Below are 22358 nucleotides of genomic sequence, written 5' to 3'. Positions count from 1 at the left end.
AGTGAGTTGGGGATTCAAAGGAAATGGTTTGAATCCCATGAACCTTTCAGGGACATGATGTCAAAGGTTCTCTAACACTGAGTAAGTTTAGTGTGTTCCCAGATAAACCAGGGGAAAGAGAAGAAATTATCTTGATATATGCATGAACTCATAGAATTCTTTTTCTGCTGTGAATGCTTTACAGAATTCAAGACTGCAGCGTCCAAGCTGATCTCCCTTCTCCATTTGTCTGTGTACACAAGTCAGCTTCTCTGGCTCCTTTTCCCCTCCCAGTAATGTTCTGATGACTCAGTTTCCAAAGCCTTCCCCAGCCATGGCACAGCTCTGTGCAGAGCCCAGACAGCCAGCTTGTGTGCTGGGGCAGGAATTCTGGGACTCACCATGGGCTGCAGGATTTTTTCCAGTTTTTTTTATTGTGGTCAATCTCAGCACTAGGTTTTTGGTTGGTTTTTTTTTTGTTTTTCAGCTAACAAAAAGAAATACCATGGCCAGAGCATGGTGCAGGCAGGTGATGTGATGGATGACACAGCACTACCCAGGAATGTAACTGTTACCTGCATCTGGGCACGCCGTCTGCACTGGCTTATGTTACCCCTGATCAGTGAACTCAGTAACACAATGAATTTTGAATATGGTTTTGGGACCAAATAGTTCTGTGCATTGCTATTATTTTCATGTTTTGTCTCCAAAGCCTTGTTTCCTTTGGTACAGAACATTTTACAGTATTGACTCTGTGTTTTTCTGGAAATCAGCACACCAACTGGTGAGCCGTGGAGGAATTCAGTCTCAGACTTGAGAATTGACTCATGCACATTAAAGAAAGACATGGAAAATTTGTAATTTACTGTGCCCTTAGTACATTCTCAAGACTGATTTAAAGCCCAGAGCATTCATCAGCTCTGTATTGAAGCACCAATATGCCTTTTCCAGGAAGGTGTGTCCCCGGCACTGCTTGTCTCTGTGGTTTTAGTAGACTTATTAAAGTTAGGCTTCCTGCAGGCTGAGTGCAAGAGGTGAGGACTAGGAAAAAATTCTAGGATAAAGAGAAATTCCCATGCAAGAGCAGCTGGTACCACATCCTGGCTCTCCAGCCTGCAGTGCCTGCTGTGGGCTGCAGCCACGCACGAGCTCATGGGCGGCTGCAGCTCCATCTGCAAAGCTGTGGCCTGGGCTTGATGTCGTGCCAGACCTCTTCTGTCCTGGGGACTATAAAGTTGGGATTCCAGATAGCTATTGGAAAAACAGCTATTTCAGCTCCAGCAGTAAACCCAAATGCAATTAAATTTAGCTTTATTTAGTGTTTGTGCTTTTGATTATCCCAAAGCATGTATTTTTAAAATAAAAATGTTTCCAGCTCTATGGCATCCCTGAATGTTTAAAGCTGGAAGAAGCAGGGGATGACTCAGAAAACGCTTTGATTCTCACAGTATTCTTTGCTTCGAAATCACATGTGTTTGGGTTTTAGTTGTGTGGCAGCTGCAGCTTTGCCTGAATAAGGACAGAGGGGCTGCGAGGGGCCACGAGCATCTCTGGCTGTTGGGGGGCAATGCCCGGCCCCGACAGGATCACTCAGGGAAGGGCACTGGGAGCTGAATGTTATCCTGAGCCCAATCCCCAAATTTCAGGCCCCAGGCATATGATCCTCACTGAGCTGCTCCTGTGCTCCAAGTCAAGGCAGAGCATGGCAGAGGCTGTGGCCCTGGGAGCGGTGTGCCATTGGCATGGGGACAAATGGCATCAATCCTGGGAGAGCTCTTCCCCAGCCACGCACCTGTGATTCCTTGCTGACAGCAAATGCACTTCACAGTTGCTCACCACTCCTGGAGGTGCTCACTGCCACGTGTAGGGGCTGCACAAGGGGCACGGGGCTCTTTCCTAGCAGTTCAGGTCTGTTCTGGAAGGGAGCTGGGCTCTGTGCAGTCCTGAGTGACACCTCATCCAAGGCCAGAGAGGAGCAGTGGCTGCTCTGCCCCTCCTCTGACGGTGTCTCATGGTGCTGCTGCCCCACCTGGGCCCCAAGGACATCCCTCAAGTGCCTGCAAGTTGCTCAAGGAGCTGTGCAGAAGCCAAGGGCAAACCTTTCCTTGCCTTCACTGGAGCCAGGATTTCACCCACAGTCACCCCCTCCCTCAGAGCGCTCCCCAAAACAGCAGAACAATACAAAAAAAGCATTGCACATGGTGAGCTGCGATCTGCAGCCATTCCCACAGCAGTTCTGTTGCCTGAAGGAGGAAGAACGTGAACCCTGGAGGGAAGAACTTGCCAAAGTATTTAATATTTCTACATCTTGCATGGAGCTAAAGCTTCCCAAAAATCTTTAAAAATAGCTGCAGGGATGTTTGTTCAGGGCCTAAGGCTGGGCTGAGGAGGATTTGAGATACGACTTGAAGTGGGGAGCAGAGGGTGGTGATGTTGGGGGGCTTCAGCACCACTGGACTGAGGGATGAACGGGGAGGGTTCCACGCTCTTCTGAACATCCCACCTTCACTTTCAGGTTCCACATCCCCTGTAGGGAGCCTGAAAATGGGGAGAACCCTTGAGCTGTGCTGATGAGCTGGTGACAAACGGTGTCACACATTCCTACCACTCCTTATTTCATAGAAATAATACTTTGAAATGTTCCCCTTGAAGGAAAAGGGAAGCTCTTAGTTGTGTGTGTTAGCTGCCAAGTGCCCAACGCCTGAGCCTGCTCCTTTGGACGAGGCCGGGCTGACAGCTACGGGGGACCCTTCCCTGGGCGTCCTGCGAAGGCAGCTCCGGCAGGGCAGGGCTGTGCTGGGGAGGTGAGCCCGGTGCGTGCTCCCGCCCTCCGTTGTCTGCCCAGAGACGCGATGCCGGGGGGCTTTGGTCTATCGGGTGCGCTGGCGGCCCCCGCCCACCCCCGCGGCCTCGCTCCGCCGCTCCCCCTCGCGGCACCGCTCCGGGGAACCGGGGCTGCCCGAGAGGAGAGGGGCTGCGGGGGAGCCGGGGCTGCCCGAGAGGAGAGGGGCTGCGGGGGTGCCGGGGCTGCCCGAGAGGAGAGGGGCTGCGGGGGTGCCGGGGCTGCCCGAGAGGAGAGGGGCTGCAGGGGAGCCGGTGCCGCCGGTCGGGTGCGGGAACGGCCGCGCTCCCGGGAGGGCGAGGGGAAGATGCTGAGGCGGGTCCGGGTGCGGGGCCAGCGGCCGCGGGCGGGCCCCGAGGGGCCGGTCCGGGACCCGCCTCTGCCCGCCGCCCCCGCCGCTCGCCCGGCCCCTGCGCCGGGGCTCGTCGCGGGGCAGCAGCCGGCGGAGACGCCGAGTGACCGGCGAGGGGACAGGGAGCAGCCGCGGGGAGCCGCCACCCGGGGCACGGGGACAGGGACCGGCGGGCAGAGAGGGCGGCACGGCGGGGACGGAAGCGCCGGGAGGGGACCGGCGGGGGACACAGCACGGGGGGACACGGAGAGCGGTGGAGTATTGAGAATCGAGGAGACACGGAGAGAGAGCGGCGGGGACACCCGGCTACCGCACAGGAACGCATCGGTAGAGGCTCTGTCCGCTCTGCCCTCACCCTGCCCCAGGCTCGATGCGGGCCGGCGCTGGCCATGGAGAAGCTGTACCTGGCGGGGAGCAGCACCTGGACCATCAACAGCTCCCTGGGGAACGGCAGCCTCCGGCTGGGGAACCTGAGCGCCGGCAGGAACAGCACCGCCGACCCCCTGAAGAGGAACGAGGACATGGCCAAGGTGGAGGTGACAGTCCTGTGCCTCATCCTGTTCCTTGCTCTGACCGGCAACCTGTGCGTGCTACTGGCCATCCACACCACCCGCCACAAGCACTCCCGCATGTACTTCTTCATGAAGCACCTGAGCATCGCTGACCTGGTCGTGGCCATCTTCCAGGTGCTGCCCCAGCTCATTTGGGACATCACCTTCAGGTTCTATGGGCCAGATTTCCTCTGCCGCTTGATCAAGTACTTGCAGGTAGTGGGAATGTTCGCTTCCACTTACATGCTCCTGCTGATGTCCCTGGACCGGTGCTTGGCCATCTGTCAGCCACTGAGGTCCCTGCACAGGAGAGCTGACCGGGTCTCTGTCCTCCTCACCTGGCTGCTGTGCCTGCTGGTCAGCATCCCTCAGATCCACATATTTTCTCTAAGGGATGTGGGGAACGGGGTTTATGACTGTTGGGCAGATTTCATCCAGCCCTGGGGACCGAAAGCCTATGTTACCTGGATCACCCTCATGGTCTATATCATCCCTGTGTTGATGCTGAGCATCTGCTACGGCTTAATCAGCTTCAAAATCTGGCAGAACGTGAAGCTGAAGACGGCTCACGGGCCCAACGTGGGTCTGGGCTCAGGCTCCCGCAGAGGGATGGTGTTTGCCAGGGTCAGCAGCACCAGGCTCATCTCTAAAGCCAAGATCCGGACAGTCAAAATGACCTTTATCATCGTGCTGGCGTTCATAGTGTGCTGGACTCCCTTCTTCTTCGTGCAGATGTGGTCAGTGTGGGACACCAACGCGCCGCAGGAAGGTACAGCCTCCCCTCCCTCGCCCTGGTGTGCTTGGACGGCTCCGCTCAGTGCCCCGGGGACTCCCACGGCAGAAACTGCTCCGAGCTGGTTTTGGGCGGGTGGGAGGGAGATGGGAGAAAGTCCTGAACACGGATAAACCCCCCACAGGCAGCTGAGCCGCAGCTTTCCCGGGTCAACGGCTACCACAGTCCTGGCAAATTCAGGGCCACTGTGGCTCAGGGGCAGCTCACAGGGCACGGCTGCTCAGCCTGGCCACTCTGCCCTTCCCGAGCCCTATCCCAGCTACACAGCTGTGGAAAACCCCGTGTCCTGCAGCCCATGTGCATCTGTTCCCATGGGCTGGACAGAGCCGGAGCCAGGCAGGTGTGCTTTGCCTCTCCTGCTTCTCTCTGCTCCATTTATTTCAGGAGAAGTGGAATATGGCTTGTGCTCCAGGGGTTTTCCACCTGATTTAGGCTGATCAAAACTTCTAGTTCCTAGATGGGCTCTGGGGTGAAGCAGCAGCCCTCCCTCATGCTGTGTTTTATTCCTGCAGTCTTGAGAGCTGCCCCTCCCTTCCCAGCATCCAAATCTCGGCAGCACCCAAACCTCTGCTGCTTTGCTGACCCTTGGTGGAGCGGGGGTAGACAGGATTTGTCTGTCCCAATCCTTCTGGCTGCATGGGGAACCTTTCTCTTTCTCACACGGTGCCATCGGCCTTGCAGCACTTTTCCCTTTTTCCTTTTTCCTTTTTCTTTTTTCTCCCCTCTTCGCTTTAAGGTATCAGGGGGCTCTCTAGCCCTCCGAGCCGTTCCACGCTCCTCACTCCTGTCCCCACCACGTTCCTGTCTCCGGGCAGCCCGTGGCTGCGGCACAGGGTGGGAGCTCTGCCAGGGCACTTGCTGGAGGCTTTCACGGCATGGGGAGGAAAAGCCAGGGGGTGGGTACAAGTGTTGGGAGACCCCAGCCCTTCTTCCCAGGCTCTCCTCCTCCTTGCTGGCTGCCCGGAGGCACGAGGGGGGAGCAGCACAGCCGGACCTCTCTGCAGAGGACACGGGCTTTGCTTGCAGCGTTCCCACAGCCTTGCCCTGATCCCGGACCCCTTCCCGTTACTGAGGCTTGGACACTGTGGCCAGGCAGCGTGGTGGGGTGCAGGAGAGGTGTACCCCGTGTTGGGAAGAGACTGTGGCTGTTCCTCACCTCACAGCTGTGTGGGCATAGCCACGGAAAGGGCAGAGGAGAGGGAGGGCAGGGGTCCCTGGGTGCCAGCAGCAATGGGGGCACGACTGCACCCCCATGAGCTGCACTGGGGGTGATCAGCAGATCCCAAGGGCAGGTGAGGGAGCAGTCACCTCCTTAGAAAGTGTGGTGCTTTCTCCACATAGGATGTCTTACAGAGTGTCCCTGGTGAGGGCAGGTCTCTCGGTACCTGACTGAGTCCTGGTGAAGTCTGAGGGGGCTGAACAGGGGCCCTGCCCCCTGATCCCGTGTGCCACATCCCGGAGCGTGGCGAGCCGCAGAACTCGGGCATGAGCAGAGCGATGCACGGAGCTTGGTCTGTGCTGGGTGAAACCCTGACACCGCTCGGAGCTGGGCTCCCACCTCAGCAGGATGCGGTCGGCATGTGCAGGGTGAAAGATGAGGCTGTAAAGAGAACAAGGCAGCGCCCTCCTTCCCTCGCTAGCGAGGGGAGAACCAGGGAGGGCTCGCCCTGTTCCCACTGATCCACTTCATTTGCTCTCCTCGCTTCTATAGAACAAGGCCCATAAGCCGAGGCCAGGGCGGCGCAGAGGCTGCAGTCCTGCCCTGAGCAGAGCGGGGTGGGCAGCAGGACGGGGCCGGTCCCAGGCAGCTGCACGGCCCCACTCCCCCAGCCCCGCCAGCCCCTGCGCTGCAGCCCCTCCGTGTCCCTTCCCCGTGGCTGATGGGGCACATGAAGGTGCCTAAATGTGAGCTCCTCGCTCCTCGCAGCCCGGCTGCAGTGCCGGGCTCGTGGGGCAGCCCCGGAAGGGCAGGGCTGTCAGCCTGATGCTGCCTCCCCGGCCAGGCAGCAGAGATCCATCCCCCCCTAGGCGGCCACACACCCCAAAGCCCCTGTAAGGTGGGTCCGAGCTGCACGTTATGATCCAGGTGCTGGTTTGAGCACCGGGGACCCTGCACTGGCCGCGGGTTGGAAAGAGGCTCCTGCTGCCCGCACTTCACAGGGAGCACACGCGGGGTTCCGAGCTCGGAGTCGGTCGGCTCAAGGCGCCTGTGAGGACACGAGCAGGGCTGTGAAGCACCATGATGTTATATCGGTCCCTTCACCTTGGGGCAGGAGCCCTGACACGTGGGCTGTGAGCGATGGCCCCAGGCAGTGTGTGAGAATGGGGGAGCCCCTCATCCCATCCCGCTCCTGTACTGGGTGTTTGCAGCAGAGCCCCCACAGCCCTGCTGGGGCACAGCCTCTACCCCTGCCCACCGCTCCGGACATCCCCAGGAGCGGGGAGTGCCGGGGGGAGGGGACATCCTTGAGGGACAGAGCTTGCTGGTTGCAGCACCCCTCGGGGGTCTCTGGTGTTCCAGCCAGGGAGCAGAGCAGCCCACCCTCCGGACCCGCCCTGCGGTAAGCTCCCTGAAATTCAATTTGCCTCCCGAAGAGAGGGAAGAGCTGAGTCAGCCCTGGCTGGATGGATGTTTTTAAGTGGATAGAAACGCTGTGATGTATTTCAGGTCTTGTGCCTGGGATTTGTAACCATTCCCCATGGAATAATTTTTTAGCATATGCTTGAAATTAAAAGTAGTTGGAGCAGACATCACAAGAGCAGGAATTACGCATCCATTGGCTGAAGGTGAATTTGGAAGCTAACATAGTCACACTTCTTCACTGGTTTAAAAACTGCCAGTGGATTTTTGCAGAGGCACGAAGGGACCAGAACAGCCAAACCAGCCATGTTCATCCTCGCTGCTGGCGCGTCCTCTGGCAGCAGAGGGGCTGAGGAGATGAGCTGGAACACAGGGAGCAGGATAAAGGCTCCATCTCCACCAGCAGCCACTTCATGGAGGGGATGTCCCCCCTTGTCTCGGTGCCATGGCAGATGCTCGTCCCACCATCCCCTTGTCACCAGAAGGCGCTGATCCAACCTCCCAGGTGGGACAGTGGGTACTTTCTGCTCTGGGGACAGAGAGCAGCAGCCAGAGACTCGATGTCTTGGCACCGCACTGCCACCATCCCCCCCAACACCGGGGGATGCCAGGCTCCCGGACTTCATTTGCGGTGCGGGAATGGCTGTTGTCTTTCCTGGCAGAGCGCTGTGTAGGAAAAATTAATTTGAGGGAAAGAAAAATGACTGGAGAAAGGTGCTGGGAGAGCATTGGGCTGCTGGGCTGGCAGTGGGGACAGCCCAGGAGCAGGGGACGCCCCGTGACCTGGGGACTGTGGCTGTCCCACAGCCCGAGCAGCTGGAAGCTGAGAGTCTGCCTCAAATCAACCACCGGTGTGGAAAAACGAGCCACCGACTCTGCTTGCTCCCAGTCCTGCTCTTTGCCACGGCAACTCCAAGGGCCGCGGTCCCTTTCCCGGGTTTGGCACCTTAGACTAGGCTGACTGTGCAGGTGCTGCTGGGGGCAGCTCTGCCTCCTGGCCAGGCACTCCAGGGTAACGCCGGGCAGGCAGCAGGAGCAGGGAAATGCAGCTCATGCGGGGAAAAAACCTAAACCTAAGGTGCTGGAACGGAGGCTCGCCCCCCGCCCCGCAGCAGCTCTCATTGCCCATGGTGTTCCTGCGGGCGGGGGCACATCCCTGGCGGGGAGGAGGTGCCGCGGTGCCGCCAGGGCTGGGGCTCTCGGCAGAGGCCACCGCGGCGCGGCCGTGCCCTGACACTGCCGTGCCTCTGTCTCGCAGCCTCCCCGTTCATCATTGCCATGCTCCTGGCCAGCCTCAACAGCTGCTGCAACCCCTGGATCTACATGCTCTACACCGGGCACCTCTTCCACGACCTCGTGCGCCGCTTCCTCTGCTGCTCCACGCGCTACCTGAAGTCGCGGCCAGCGTGTGACCTGGGCAAGAAGAGCAACTCCTCCTCCTTCGTCCTCAGCTGCAGGAGCACGAGCCAGAGGAGCTTCATGCAGCCGTCCACGACGTGAGGCCATCACCAGCCAGGACGTTGTGCCTCTGCTGTGCTGCCTCCAGTGCTTCCCTGTGGCAAGCTGTGCCCGGACGAGGAGGGGGTCTATAAATAGGTGTATATATGCCTGTCAGCATGTACAGAGGGCCTTATTTCACTGAGACGGGAGTGGGGCAGGAATTCTGTGTCCAAGTTTCAGGCTGGGATTAGACACCAGGAACTCGCTCCTGAGCCCCAAACGCTAACATCAGTGGCTTAGGGATGCCACCAGGAGGGACAGGTCTTGTCCCGAGCGACCGGGTGCTGCTGGGGCAGGTGTGACGCACCACATGGGATGGAAGGGGCTGCTGCAGCACAGGGTGATGGGTGTCATCCCCGGCACGTGGCTGGGCACTGTCCCACCTGCACCTGCAGCACGGTCCTGCAGGATGCCGGCTCCTGGCACCGCGCTCTCAGCACAGGCGCTCTCGCTTCGCTTGCAGCCATTGGGGCAGAGGCAGCCCCGCAGCCCCGCAGCCCCGCAGCCCTGCACCGTGCCAGCCCTGCACCGTGCCAGCCCTGCTCCCCCTGCCTGGGCTCAGAGAAGGGCATCCTGGCGGGCAACAGGGACCAGCCTTGCAGGGCACAGCGCTGTCGCCCGAGTGTCCCCACCCCAGCTCTGGACCTCATCCCCAGCGAGGCCGTGCAGACGGTCGGCAGGAGCCTGGAGCGGGCACGGCTGGGGCCGGGATCCGGGCAGGAACGCCCTGGCCGAGCGTGCTCAGCAGCTTCCACACGGGCGGGTGTGCGGGATCCGGGCTGGGCTCCGTGGGCTCTGACAGGGACAGTCCCGTCACGTCCCCGACACCAGGCCTGGCTCTGGGGTCGGCGCAGATCCCGTGAAGGTTCCAGTGCCTTTCGCTTGCTCTCTAGCGCACAGGGCATGCTCACGGCATGGATTTTAATTGCTGACAAAAACTGCAAATAAAGTTTTCTGACTGTGTCTGGTGGAAGGTGGGAGGGAGGCGTGGGTGGAGCGCTGGGCTGAGGGAACGAAGGGGGCCGGTGGGCAGCAGGGCTGGAGCACCGCACACTCCCAGCTGCGCTCACCGCGGTGCCGCTGCCGGAGCAGCGCTGCCCCAGCGCTGGGATCCGCACCCGGCGGCACAGAGCTGCCTGTGACATGGGCATTGGAGGGGGCACAGCTGGGGCTCTCATACGGTGATGTAATTTGGCCTTTCATGTTGGGAATAAACATGAAAAATACATTTAAATGTGTCCTTTATTTTTTCACTGTCACCAGCAGGTCTATTTGCACCTTTCCTACCCTGACATTCCTTTGATTTTTTTTTTGGTGGGAGCTCCAAGTGAGCTCTCAGCACATTTGCTGACTGGTTGAAATCCTCAGGACACTATAGAGCATCTTCCTCCCACGTCCACCTCCTTCTCCTTGAGAGTCACTAACTCCCGCACAAAACGAGGAAGGAGGGGTCTCCTTGTCTCGAGAGTCTGAGGGCCTGGTGCATCCTCCACCTGCCGGGGAGGAGAGAACATGGCAATAGATGTTACTGGGACGGATGCCTGGAGAAGAGAGGGAGCTTTGGGAGACACGGGGAATTGCCCTCCAGCCCTGGCTGCAGTTTCTGGTGGTGGTCTGGGGCTCAGGCAGGGCCATGCCCCATGCCTGGAGGTGCTGCAGCCAAGTGGTGCCACGGCTGAGCTCCTGCACTGTTCCCAGGCTGCGGCAGAGCAGGGACAGGGAGAGCATGAGTTTCCCAGGGGAATGCATTGCCAAAAGGCTTTTCAGGAGGGTCAAAAGCGAAACAGAGGTGCTGACAGGTGTGCCCCAAGTGTTGGGAGCCCAGAGAGCAATGTGGTGGGGGCATTAGCATTTCAGGGTTTTTTGGGTTCAGGCAGTGAACTACTAGAACAACAACAACAACAAAATTAGAAGTAGTAATAAGCCCATTATACAATTGATTTTAATTATTTTTATTCCCACAAAAAATGCTCATGGTGAAGTCTTTTTTGAGACTTTTTCCCCCCTATAAATACCTAAATATATTTTTCTTTTTAATCACTCCATCCTTCTTGGGCCCTGATGTTGCAGGAGCTTGGGTACCACATTGCTATGGAGTAACAGCAGTATGCAATCCCAAGCCCTTGGAAGAGCTCCAGTAGAAAACCTGGCTCCCTCTCGTCCTTGGCATGGCACTAGAGGAGCCTTTGGCTCCAAGTCTTTGCTGGAAGCCAAGGGAAAGGCGCACATGGACACAATTGAGAACAGCCTCTGAACAACGAGACCTCCTGGACCCTGGTTCAGCAAAGCACTTAAGGCTGGAGCCAAAAGAGTGTTCAAGGGCCTCAAAGTGAAAGTGCAGCTCCGTGGAAGAGGGACCGGCAAATTAATTGACAGTACAGGGCAGGAAATAGCTCTGAATCGGCCCTCTCGCCCCTCACTCCTCTTTCCCTGGAGCCAGAGCAGCAGGGTCCCGGCAGAGGCTCCTTCCTCTGCTCTCCCCACCCATCAGGGCGACCCCGGGATGCTGAGGGAGGGCCTGGCTGGGTGTGAGTCCCCCCTGTCGGGCAGAGCCCGAGGGTCGGTGCGGTCCTGCCCCTCCCGCAGCCTCCTCGCTCCATCCCAGGACGCAGTGGAGGGACAGCGCTGCCCGTGCGGGATGCACACGCTGCTGCCTGCGGCTGGAGCAAACTCGGCAGTGACTGAGCAATTGTGCAGTGAGGATTGTCCCTGCAGAACGAACCCCAGCTTTGCTTAGAGCCCAGCTCAAGCGAGGTTCCCCAGGCTCGGTGTCCCCCCTGCCCTCCTGCAGCCCCAGCGCTCAGGGCCATGCACAGGGCTGGGTCCCACCCGCGCTGTCCTGCCCCGTGCCCTGCCCATGGCACTGAACAATGCTCCACAATTAAGTGCATAACTGAGCATCAAAGTGCCACGAGCGGGTTTGCAGCTGGCAGTGACCCAGGATCAGCTCATGCTCTCAGAGCAGACACAACACGTCATGCATGGCCTGGTCTGGCTCTCACAGCTTGGCTGAAATGCAAGTACACATGAAAAAAGTTTGGTTTAGCTATTGTATCCCTAAAAGTTTTGTGCAGCAGTTTAATGCAGAAGCTCCCACAACAGCAGTTGTTTGCCACAAATAACAACTCCTGTGAGGGAGTTTCTGTCAGTGCCTTCCCAGCCTGAAGGGATGGAGGAGCAGGCAGGGTTTAGTTGGTGGCCAGCAACAGCTCTGCAGCCTCACTGCTTGCCCTGCACCTGCAGGCTGTGGCCCAGGGCTGTGGTCCAGGAGGTGCTGCCGTCTCTCCCACAGGAGCTCCCAGGGGTCCTGGAGGGCAGAGGGTCTGTCTGGGCTGCTCCCTGAGCCATGATGGGCTTCTGGCTTTGGGATGGAGTAAGGAGCAGCCTCGGGGCCTGCCTCCATCTGCAGAGAGCATCCCTGAGAGCCAGCTCTGCTGTGGGGTCCTGCTGTGATGCCCAGTTCCCTTATCAGGGGTGTCCATGTGCAGGTCCCTCACCAGGCAGGGGTGTCCCTGCTCCCGAGGGCAGGGAGCCTGCATAGAGGGGGTTGTGCAAGGGCTGCTGGGGCAGCTGTCAGGACCTAAATCTCCTTCCGGAGAGCAACTCGGACGTTGCTGCAGATCTTGGAGAGTGCCTCAAAGAGGGGGTCACAGAAGGTGTGGATGCAGAGGGAGTAGATCCGGCTGACACACTGGATCTCTATCAGGTAGCTCTTGATGCAGGGCACCACTGCCCAGATGTGGCAGAAGGAGATGAGGGCAAAGAGGAAGCCCCAGACGACGGCCAGGGGGATGCCCAGGACGGCAGAGAGCAGCCGGTAGCACCAGTACTTGCTGACGGTGAAGGTGGTGTAGCTGGTTTTCCAGACGCCGTCGAAGCTGTATGTTCCCACAGGCTCAGCTATCACATCCTCAAAATCCACCTGGGAGGAGAGCAGATGGACATAGGGGAGGTTGGGGGTCAGCAAAGGCCCCGATGCAAGGAGGAGGGGCTGCACAAGGTGGGAGCAGATGCCAAACGGACGGGGCTGGGGAGAGTGGGGACTGTGCTGGGGGTGGATCCATGGATCCTTGCACCCCCAGCAGGGACAAGCCCCTGCGGAGATGGGAGATCCTCAGGGCTCCCAGCACTGCCTGGCCACAGCCTGTGGGCAGCACAGTGGTGGGCTCAACCCACGGCTGAGACTCCAGCACCGGGGGCTCACAGTGCCCACCCCATCCCCTGATCTGGGGTGAGGTGTGAGGGCCAGGCGGGAGCCCTTGGAACAGGAGCTGTGCGTGGGAGTGTTGGCTGCAGAGGCAGCCAGAGCCCATTCCTGCTCTTTTTTAGCATTCAGGGACGTGGCTGCCCACTCAGTGGGAAGGTGTTTGTGCTAACAAAGATCCAGCAGCCCTCTGGATTTATGGATTATTTATTTATACCAGTAGAATGAGGTGCTCAGTGCTGTCTGTTCATGTTCCTCCTGGGAAAGGGAGCTGGGGCTCAGCCCTGCCTATGCTGTTTGTGCAGGCACAGGGGGTGTCTCTGAGTGGCACACACTCCCCAAAACTCCATGCAGAGATCTCCTTGGGTGTAACTCACTTCTAGGGAAGAGATAAGCTGAGCTATTTGCCTTAAAATCCAGCCTGGCCTCCCCTTGGGCAGCTGATGTGTCTGTACATTCATGTGAAATTACAATATCCATTCTGCTTTTGGAAGCACTTGGCTCACAAAATCACCCTGTGTCATCTTTAATTTCCTGGAGTGAGCAGGAGGTGCTGGGAGAAGCATTGACATGAGTGAGGAGCCAGCAGCCCTGAGAGCTGGTCCTGAGGTTCCATCAGCAGCCCCTGGAAAGTCCAGGTGTGCTGGGGACTAGCCCAGGTTACTGCCCAACTGCCTGATGAGCTCATCAGGGATCAATTAATGCAGGGAGCAGCAGGATATAAAAGCAGAGGCTCTGCCTCTTTGCTTGTTTTGCTGCCATCGCAGTGGGAGTGGATCTGGAGGAGCAGTGGAGCTTTAGACTCAGACTGATTCTGGCTCCTGGGCAATGCCTGGAGAGGCTCAGGGACCAGCATGCGCAGGTACTGCTCCTTTATAGAATCGTGGGACCATTTAGGTTGGAAAAGCTGTGCACTGCTCTGTTGCTGTGCTTGGAGGAGGTTTGTGAAGCTCTGCAAAGCCTCTGTGGCCAGTGCCACCCCTGCAACGTGATCCCAAGTTCTGGCTGTTGCTTTGTGATGCTCAGGATGTTTATCCGTGGCCAGGTGAGCCCTTCATCAAATACAGCACTGTAGTTCCCTGCTCCCCTGCTGGCTGGCTCTCTGCTCCCCGTGTTCCAGAGCACTCCTGGATGCCCCGGGGCTTTGGAGTGTGCCTCTGGCTGTCCCTGGGAGGAGGAGGGGGAGCTGTGCTCTGTCCCGGGGCTGGCTCTGCCCTCCGGCCCCAGCTCGATCGGCTGGGCTATTTTAGGGTGGAGGAATGCTGAGGAGCCCGAGCTCTGAAGCCTTCCAGTGCTGGTGGAGCAGCAGCGTGGCCGTGGGAGTGGGGAGCTTGGAAGGTCTCTTCAGGCTTTGGCGACTCTGGAGTGGGAAAAGGCAGGGGTGTGTTGGGGAAAAGGGGCTGGTGGGAGGCCTGTGGGTGGCTAGGACAGCACTGGCATTGTCCTCCAGGAGTAGCTGGTGGCATTCCCAAGCTGGGGAGCAGGTGTGTGCCCCAAAGCGCTGCCTGGCCCTGGGGTGAGTGGGCTGAGGGCTCTCCTGGTCCCTGCTGCCATGGCAGAGGGCTGCTCCCCTGGCCTGGCACCTGTCCAAGCCCCAGGCCAAGGCTGTGGGATGCACTGGCAGGGAGTGGCACAGATGCTGGACATGGTGCTGGGAATGTGCTTGGGATGCCGAGGTGTTGGGCAGACAGGTCTCAGAATGCCAGAAAGGAGCCCAGCGATACTGTCACAGCTCAGCCAAGGGAGTTTAATTTGGCCATTTGGTTGTAGCTGTAATGATGTTTTAATGCCCAAATCCAAGTGCTGCCAAGGTCACGGCCCTTTGCAGAGCCTGTGTGAGCAGTGCTGTGCACGCTGTCCCTTCTGGTGTGACCATCACAAACACAGTTTTAGCAAAACCCTTCCAGCTCCTGTGGTTCTCCTTTGGGCTGGAATTACCTCTGGCTAACAGAGACAAATTTTGTTTGCAATTCTAAGGGAGTCTAGAGGAAGCCCCGGAGTTAGAATGGGAATTCCTCTTGGTCAGAAACAGGGAGGGAGCCGGGAGCTGCTGCACCTCTGGGCTGCCCTGGGGGAACAATCTTCCACAAATATGACAATGTACATCAAACAATCCGGTACGGAGGCTGTTGTGTCTTGAAGGCCAGCAGCCTTTCCCCAATATCCCTTTTAATCAGTGATATTTAATCTCTGTGTTATTTTTGGCTGCCCAGTTGCTGGTACAAAGGAAGGCATCTCCATAAATTTTCAAGCCGTTATGAAACTGGAGAGCCCATTCAAGGAATGGGAAATATGGCATTAACTGGAGCCAGGCATGCCACCCCACCAGTGTCTGGGTGCCCAGCCAGCAGGGCTGTCACCTCCCCACAGCCCTGGAGATGGCACCTCTTGGGGCACATGGACAAAGATCAACAGCACCGGCTGGGTCGAGCCAAACACAGACCAAGGTCTGACACCCAAATCCTGGTTCCAGTGGCGCTTCTAGAGCGCAGTGTGGGACAGCCCTACCTTCACGACGTCCTCGTTGATGTGTTTGGGGTCTCTGTTGACCAGGTCGATCTCCTTGGTGTGCTGGTCCTTGATGATGATCCTCTCCTCCAGCTCGCTGTGCTCCTCTGCCATGGCTGCTCCGCCGGCCCCGGAGCGGAGCGGGGACTGTGGCTGTGCTGGGGGGACCCGGGGAGGGCAAGGGGGAGGCACTGGCCCCGCCTGCAGCAGCTGCCCTGCTCTCCTGGCACTGCTCCAGGCTAAAATTAATGTCCTGACTGCCGAGGCCACCCTGAAGTGTCCCTTAAAGGGGCTTTTCTGGGGCCAGCCCCTGTGCTGTCATCTCAGGGGCATGGCATGTGCGTGGGTGGCTGGTGGCCTTTGAGCCAGGGCAGGGGTGGGTGTGCAGCCCCCCCAGCCCAGTTGTGCTGGGGGGATTTTACCCTTGTGTGGGGGAAACAATGCCTAAATTGGGGCAAAAGTCCTCAAAAGCCTGAAAGAAATTGGTGTTTATGGATCTGAGTGATTGGGGAGACAGGAATCATGTCTATAAATATCATCCAGAGAATCCACATTGTCCTGGGATGGCCAGCGCTCCTCAGGGTCCCTTCAGAGCCCAGGAGAAGGCTTGTGGTGCCAGCCTGGATTCCTTAGGTTCCAGCTTTTTCATCCACAGAAACTTGAGGAAATCCAAGACCAACCCACAGAACCAGAGTGGGTGGAATTTCTCTTCCAGGGATACTTAGTACATTAATGAAAATTTATTTAACTTGGGCTGTATTTTGCTAATCCTCCTCAATGTCTCCTGTGAGCTCTTGGCTTTCATGATCTGAAGATTTGTTCAAAAGTAAAGGTTTTGTGAAAAAAGCACTTCAAAAAATAGGGGTAGAGAGAGAAGGCTATGTGTCCCCCCCAGGATGGGTGGAGAGGGACGGATGGGCAGCTCCCTGAGCAGGCTGGAGGTGCCCACACAAGTGCTGAATGTGGAAGGGCCACCGTGGAGCCCGTGAGCATGGCTGGCATGGCAGGGGAGGTATTTTAAGGCAAAAGGCTCTGCTGCCTTCCAAAAACATCAGTGCCTGGACAGTGCTGCTTTTATCAAACCCTCGTGGCTCCGTGCCTGGAGCTTTCAGCCCTTGGGGCTGATAGAATACAGAGCAGAAATGGGATTGAGTTCCTTCATTGGGCTGAGGTGTTGCAGGTCTCGGACATGTTCATGTTTCCTGAAAACTTGTGATGGCAAAGGTCTGGCTGAGCCTGACTGTGGGTCTAAGGCTGCCAGCCTCCTCCAACTCCTTTTTTTCCACTATTTTTTCTGGAGTCAGGTTGGTGCCTCAGTCTGGAAACTTTTGTTTTTTCCTTGGGATTTCAGCTCCGGTGGAAGCTGATGTGGAGATGCCCTGGGTGTGACACATCCACGGCTGAAACTGAGGTGAATGCAGCTTGTCAGAGACCTCCTTGACTCCCTCTGCAGGGAGAGAAAGGGCAGCGCTGGGGTGTGAAAATCTGTGAACCCGCAGGATCCTGCAAAGGCATGCGGGGCACCTGTGGAGAGGGGACAAACTGTGGAGAGGGGACAAACTCTGGAAAGGGTCATGAGCGTGGGGCTGTGAGTGTAAATCTGGCAGGTTGTTCTGGAGAGGAGTGCCCATCAATGCCCCTCTTCTGGGCAAAAGGACACTGGAAAACTCTTTGATGGCACCCACTCCACATCCCTGCATCTCCCTCTGCTACTCCACAGAAGCTGGAAGGTCCCTAACACAGCACAGACTGGTGTTGGAGGTAAAATCCTTCCACACTCCAAGATTTTGGGCAGCAGCTCCAAGGCCAGACCTGCTTGGTCACAGCTGGATTGTCTGTCAGAGCTCTGTAGCCCTGCTGCTCAGTGGCTCAGCACGAATTGTGCAGGGTGTTTTAGCAAAATCAGCTGTTTCCCGGCGTCGGGGCCGAGGAGCCGGCTCTGGTGTGAGCTCAGGGCTGCGGCTGCCCTGGCCGGGAGCCAGCCCCCAATTTAGGAGGCGCAGCTGCTCTGCGGGGCTGTCCCTGCCCGCTGGGGACTGCGGCCTCGGGCATTTGCTCCCCGATTCTCCTGGGCCGCTCCCACCCGGAGGCTCTGCCGGGGCCCTGCGCTCCCCAGGGCCGGGGCTCTCCCCGGCTGCCCCGGGCCGGGCGGAGGGCGGCGGAGGGGTGTCGGGGCACTCCCCCCTGCCCCTCCTCCGTGGGGCATTTCTGGGGGCATGAGTCACTCCCTGTCTTTAGGCCGGGCCGGGCTGCTCCGTGCTGTCCCCAGCGCGCAGGCGGCTCCGGCGGGCCGGGCGTGGGAGGAGGGGAATGCGCACCCACGCAGGGCAGCGTGCAGGTAGCCAAAGTCTCCAGCAGCAAGGAGAGGGAGGGGGATATTCTGTTGCACTGTAGGTGCTATAAATAAATGTATTTCCGAGTACTTTCAGGCTGTGAATGGGACACGGTGTAAAAGTGGAGTCACATACACAGCGGAGGCAGGAGCAGGGGACACCTGCTCAGTGCTGCTCCCGTCCCCCCATGTGCTCTGCTGGACAGATCTGCCCCAAAAGGGATGCCATGGAAGGTTTTTTTTCACTGAAATCCAAACCTTTCATTGTGAGAACATTTGTTAAGACACCGGGTGACACATTTCCCTCTGCAGAAACAAGCAGTCACCATTGCCCCTGCCCTGACCAGCCTTGTACATGCTCTCAGTGGGAACATTGCTTTTGGGAACAGACTGTCAAGACCTGAGCAGGTTGTAGGACTGGGACTGTGGACCTGGAAGCCTTCTAGAAGTCAGATAAATAACTTGCTGCTTGGACCCAGTCAGCAAAATGTATTTATTTCTCTTGAGCAGAGAAGAATAAAACAGAAATAAAGCTCACACAGATCAAAGCTACTGTGAAAATGAACAGACCAGAATTGCAGTGAAGGAATAGCAAAGAAGGAGAAATTGGGAGTGTTTCTATGGAGTCCTGGGAGAGGATGTGGTGTGCTCTGGGGGAGAGAGGACAGCCAGGTGAAGCGATGCTGGTGAATTAGGGCTCAGGCCAAAGCAGGAGCAATGGCTCTGTGCATAAATCCTGACCTCGGGGGATTTAATCCTTCACTCAGTTCAGCTTTTCTGAAGGGGCAGCAAATGAGGGAGTGTTCCAGGTGAGTGCCATGTGCTGCTGGATGGGAGTGAGGGTGAGGGAGCAGCTCTGCCTGCAGTGCTGGGAGCAGAGCTCTCCTTTCATCTTTTATTTTAAAACAGCACAAATCTGCCTCCCTGCCTTCTTTGCATGAGCATCTTTCAGCTCCTGTGATAACCTGTTATAGGCTAAAGCTTGGTTTTAATGATCTGTTACCTCTCGCTGCAGTGGTGTGGGGTGGTCCTGCCTGGGGTTCCTTGGGTATCTCCCTGTGCAGCCAGAGGCTGCAGCCTGCCCTCAGTGCCAGGAGAACCCACGGCTGGCCTTGGTGGTGCTGGGGAGCAATTGGTGTTGTTTTGGGTACAAATCTGCCAACCTGGCCAATGGATCTGCAACTGAGTGCCTGTGTCCTGCGCTGGCTTTAGAGAGCCTTGGCACGAAGGTGGGTGCTGACATCGTGTCATGGGAGGTTTGTGCTGGGCAGCACCTCCAGTTCTGTGGCTTTTGCTGAGGGGTTTGCTCAGAAATAATTTATTATTGCAGCAAACAAATTGGATCAAATGCAGGGGAGGAGCAAAAGCCCCAGGTGAGGGTGTTTAATGCAATTTTGCTGGTGAACTTGAGAACACCTGAGGATTGTGTGCTTCCAAGTGAGTTGGATGGATCTTCTTCATCTCCCTCAAATTCCCCCTCTCTGTTGCTGTTCTCCCACCTCTCTCACAGGGATTTCAGGCCACGACTCCCCTCAATCCCAGCCAGTACCTTGCCCTTTTCCTACCTGGTTCTGCTCTCTGTTAGCATCACAGAGGACTCCAGTCTTGCTGGAGCTGTTTGTGTCAGAGCCCTTGGGTGAAAGTCCTGCCTTGGGCATTGGTGTCCTGGCTCCTGCATGGGGCTCTTACGCTTTGGTGACCCCTCAGTCCTCCAGGACCAACGACAGAGGATGCTCAGGGCAGGGATGTGCTGGTGTTACCTCTGCAGAGGCAGCGGAAATCGTGGCTGGCAAATACAAGTTTGAGCAGAAGCTCTGTCATGTTTAATATCAATTAAAATTAAATTTCAGAGAGGAAGTACAGAAGAACAGTAATTTATCATTCAAGTTGTTGTTTTAGTTTGTTTCTATACCAGGAGTCTTGCCCTTTAAAAGAGAGAGAAAGTCTATGAATATCAGATTCATGTCCCTGTGATACACAACCACCAATCCCTCTGCATGCTGGTCTCTGCTGTAAGTGCTGGGAGAGGAGCTGGGGGTCCTGGTGGGATGCTGTGGGTGCTCTGCTGGGAGCTGGTGGGTGCTGCCTCTCTGCAGTCGTGAGCCCAAGGGGGGCAAGTGTGGGGCCACATGGAGCAGAGTCTGGGCTGTCCTTGTGGAAATACTTCTTTATTTGTTCTTTATAAGTTCTTTCTTTTTTAATGAGTTCTTCATTTGCCATGGAGCCCCTCAGTGTAGATCAGGCTGGGAGAGCTCAGCTGTGACACCACATGAGGCTGCATTTCATCCCGTGGTCTGTGATCAACAGTTCTTCCTTTTCCTTAATTTGAGCTGTGAGCTTCTTTTTGCTCTGGCCATCTTTCTTCTGAGTCATAGGGATGCCAGAGGTGCATCAGCTGCTGTCAGCACCCTTGGGTCTGGAGTGTGGGTCCCTCAGGGTGAGCTGGGAGGAGATGAAACCCCATTAAGACACCCAAGTGCTGTTTAATGACACCAGTGCTCTGGGTGTCTCAGGCCCCATCTGCCACTGCTTCTCCTGTTATGCAGCCCATCAGGCACTGGTTGAGCCCATTCCCTCTCCAGCAGGTCCTTACAGCTGTGGACAAAGCTGAGTTTCAGACGTTGAACCAGAGACTGTCCCTGCTGGGTATGGGGCATGGAGGAGTGTTGGTGCTGGAGGAGCACCCTGGCTAATGGTGCTGAGGCTGAGCAGGGCTGGAGGTGTGTCCAGCAGTGGGGTCTCACCAGCCCCAGCCAAGCCAGGGGCTTCAGAGCGCTGCTGTGGATAGTGCCAAGGCTGCTGTGATTGAAAACTGCTCTGGGTAACTCACGGGATGTTGCTGCTCCCCTGCTGAAGGCACAGGACAGCTCTGGAGTGGCCTCTTTCAGCTCATGTTTATGTCGCCTCCTAATCTCAGCTCTTCTCTCTCACACCAGCACTCTGAATTCCTTCGGATTTTCATTTTAAAATAGCCTCACTTGGCTTTTCCTTATCAAAACACAGTCTTGTCTTGATTTATCACTTGTGACATAACCAGTGGGGTATTCTGAGATAATCAGAGTTAACCAGTTGTGCTGCTGGTTAGAGCAGGGGTCCCAACCTGCCTTGGGCTGTCGTTTGTCCCGGTGGTGTTTCTCTCTGGAATCCAGAGCAGGCAGCAGGAGAGTGATGCTTTCCTGTTCAGCACGGAGGATGAGTAGCCAGGCACCAGGGGCACTGCCAGCAGGCAGGAACCCAGTCATGGCTCAGGGAAGGGTTCTTAGCCAGCTACAATGAATGCAGTGGGAAACCAGGTGGTTCAAACTGTCTCACTGGCAAGAAAACGAGCCCAAATAGGGGCTTGGTAGCACAGGTTTAAGGTAAGAAGAGAGTGAGCGTGTCTGTGTGTGCTCTGTGACGAGCACCCTCAGGGTAGGGCTGGCTGCTCTCCTAGCCTGGTCTAACCCCAGCTCCAAATCTCCTCTTCAGGACCAGATTCCCCCATGGCAGTGTCCAATTTCTCTGTGAAAGCAGAGCTGGGCTTTGTGTGAGCCAGCCCTGGGTGAGGGGTGTGTGAGGCAGCGGTGCCTGAGTGCTCAGGAGGAGGGAAAGGGGCTGCCCCGGTGGGGGCTGCCCTGTGGCTGAGATGTGCAGAGGGGTTTGACATTACTTGGCTGTGGCACAGCCAGCAGGCTCCTAATGCCTGCAAATAAAATCCTTTCAAGCCCTGGAGCAGGATGAGTCTCATAATAACTCAGCACAGAATCTAGATCCTATTTCTAGCACTGTGAGCTTTACATGTGGAGGTTTCAGCTGCTCTTCCCCATCCTGCTCTTGTTCTGACCTATTGTGGTTCTCTTCTCTCTGGCAGTGCCTGTCTAGAAGCTGAATACTGGGCTGGATTCAGGCTCCAGTGTGGCTGCCAAATACCTTCCCTTTCCAAAGTGGCAACTGTGGAGCTAAGGCAGATGGCCAGGCTGTGTTTCTGTGGTACTGATGGGTGGGCTGGCTGGGCTCGGGGGTCCCTGAGGACAGCATTAGCCCTAACGTGGCAGGGGGGGTTACTTTGAGCCAGAAGCAAAAGCTGACAAGTTTGTGAGCACCTAATATCCCAGCTTAGCATGATGACAGCTGCTGGAACCAGGGCTGGAGAGGGCAAATATAGCAACATGAAAAGAGCTTCCTGTCTCCCTCTCCATCAGAGGAAAGTCTCATGTAGCAGTGCATGTGATGATGTGCGACTGGAAAAACTGCTCTGGTGAAGAATAGAAGCCCCAGCAGGCTGCCCAAACCCCACTGGCAGTTTCCTCTTCCCCTGGGCTGTCAGAGGCAGTGGGATGCTGCTCCAGGACGTGTCCCCGCCCATCATTGCAGGGCTGTCCCAGAACTGTGGCCCCTGGCTGGCTGGTGTGAGCGGTGCCTCTCCAGCTGCCCTGAGCCAGGTCTGTGCCTGGCTGCCCCGGCCAAGACTTGTCCTGGGTTTGCAGCATTCCCTGGGGAGCTGCCCCAGCCCACGGATGCTGAGCAGAGGGTGGTGTCTTATGGGTCAAGCTGGGTTCTTTCCCCGTTTCTGCCTTGGCTCCAGCAGCCCAGAGGCCATTCTCACTCCCAACAATGACCAACATCAAGAGGAAATGTTACCTCTGCTTTTATTTGTTTTTCCCCTTCTAGACCTTATTTATTGAAAGCAAAACAAACCACGTGTCTTGGGCAAATATTATGACATTTCATTATTCA

General features: G+C 57.0%; 2 protein-coding genes across 2 annotated transcripts; one reads left to right on the top strand and one right to left on the bottom strand.

Annotated features, from left to right (window-relative positions):
• The first annotated feature begins 3422 nt into the window (after nucleotides 1–3422).
• Nucleotides 3423–9032, top strand: OXTR (oxytocin receptor). The gene is made up of 2 exons (XM_082288555.1): nucleotides 3423–4493; nucleotides 8357–9032. Exons 1-2 carry the CDS (start codon nucleotides 3563–3565, stop codon nucleotides 8596–8598), a joined length of 1173 nt encoding a protein of 390 aa, XP_082144681.1. The 5' UTR covers nucleotides 3423–3562; the 3' UTR covers nucleotides 8599–9032.
• A 1480-nt stretch (nucleotides 9033–10512) lies between these two features.
• On the bottom strand, nucleotides 10513–15477 carry CAV3 (caveolin 3). Its single transcript, XM_082288693.1, has 2 exons — nucleotides 15311–15477; nucleotides 10513–12520 (listed from the first exon to the last, which is right to left on the bottom strand). The coding sequence occupies exons 1-2, from the start codon at nucleotides 15422–15424 to the stop codon at nucleotides 12179–12181; spliced, it is 456 nt and encodes a 151-aa protein (XP_082144819.1). The 5' UTR covers nucleotides 15425–15477; the 3' UTR covers nucleotides 10513–12178.
• Between the last annotated feature and the right edge of the window lie 6881 nt (nucleotides 15478–22358).

Source organism: Coloeus monedula (assembly GCF_965178545.1).
Source record: "Coloeus monedula genome assembly, chromosome: 11".
NCBI classification, from domain to species: Eukaryota; Metazoa; Chordata; class Aves; order Passeriformes; family Corvidae; genus Coloeus; species Coloeus monedula.
This window is presented reverse-complemented; position numbering and strand designations above follow the sequence as displayed.

Bases quoted from the DNA above. Each gene is read 5' to 3' on its own strand.
- CAV3 (XM_082288693.1), bottom strand. From the start codon at position 15,424: ATGGCAGAGGAGCACAGCGAGCTGGAGGAGAGGATCATCATCAAGGAC. The intron at 12,521-15,310 runs GTAGGGCTGTCC...CTCTCCTCCCAG, and splicing joins TCAACGAGGACGTCGTGAAG to GTGGATTTTGAGGATGTGAT.
- OXTR (XM_082288555.1), top strand. From the start codon at position 3,563: ATGGAGAAGCTGTACCTGGCGGGGAGCAGCACCTGGACCATCAACAGC. The intron at 4,494-8,356 runs GTACAGCCTCCC...TCTGTCTCGCAG, and splicing joins CACCAACGCGCCGCAGGAAG to CCTCCCCGTTCATCATTGCC.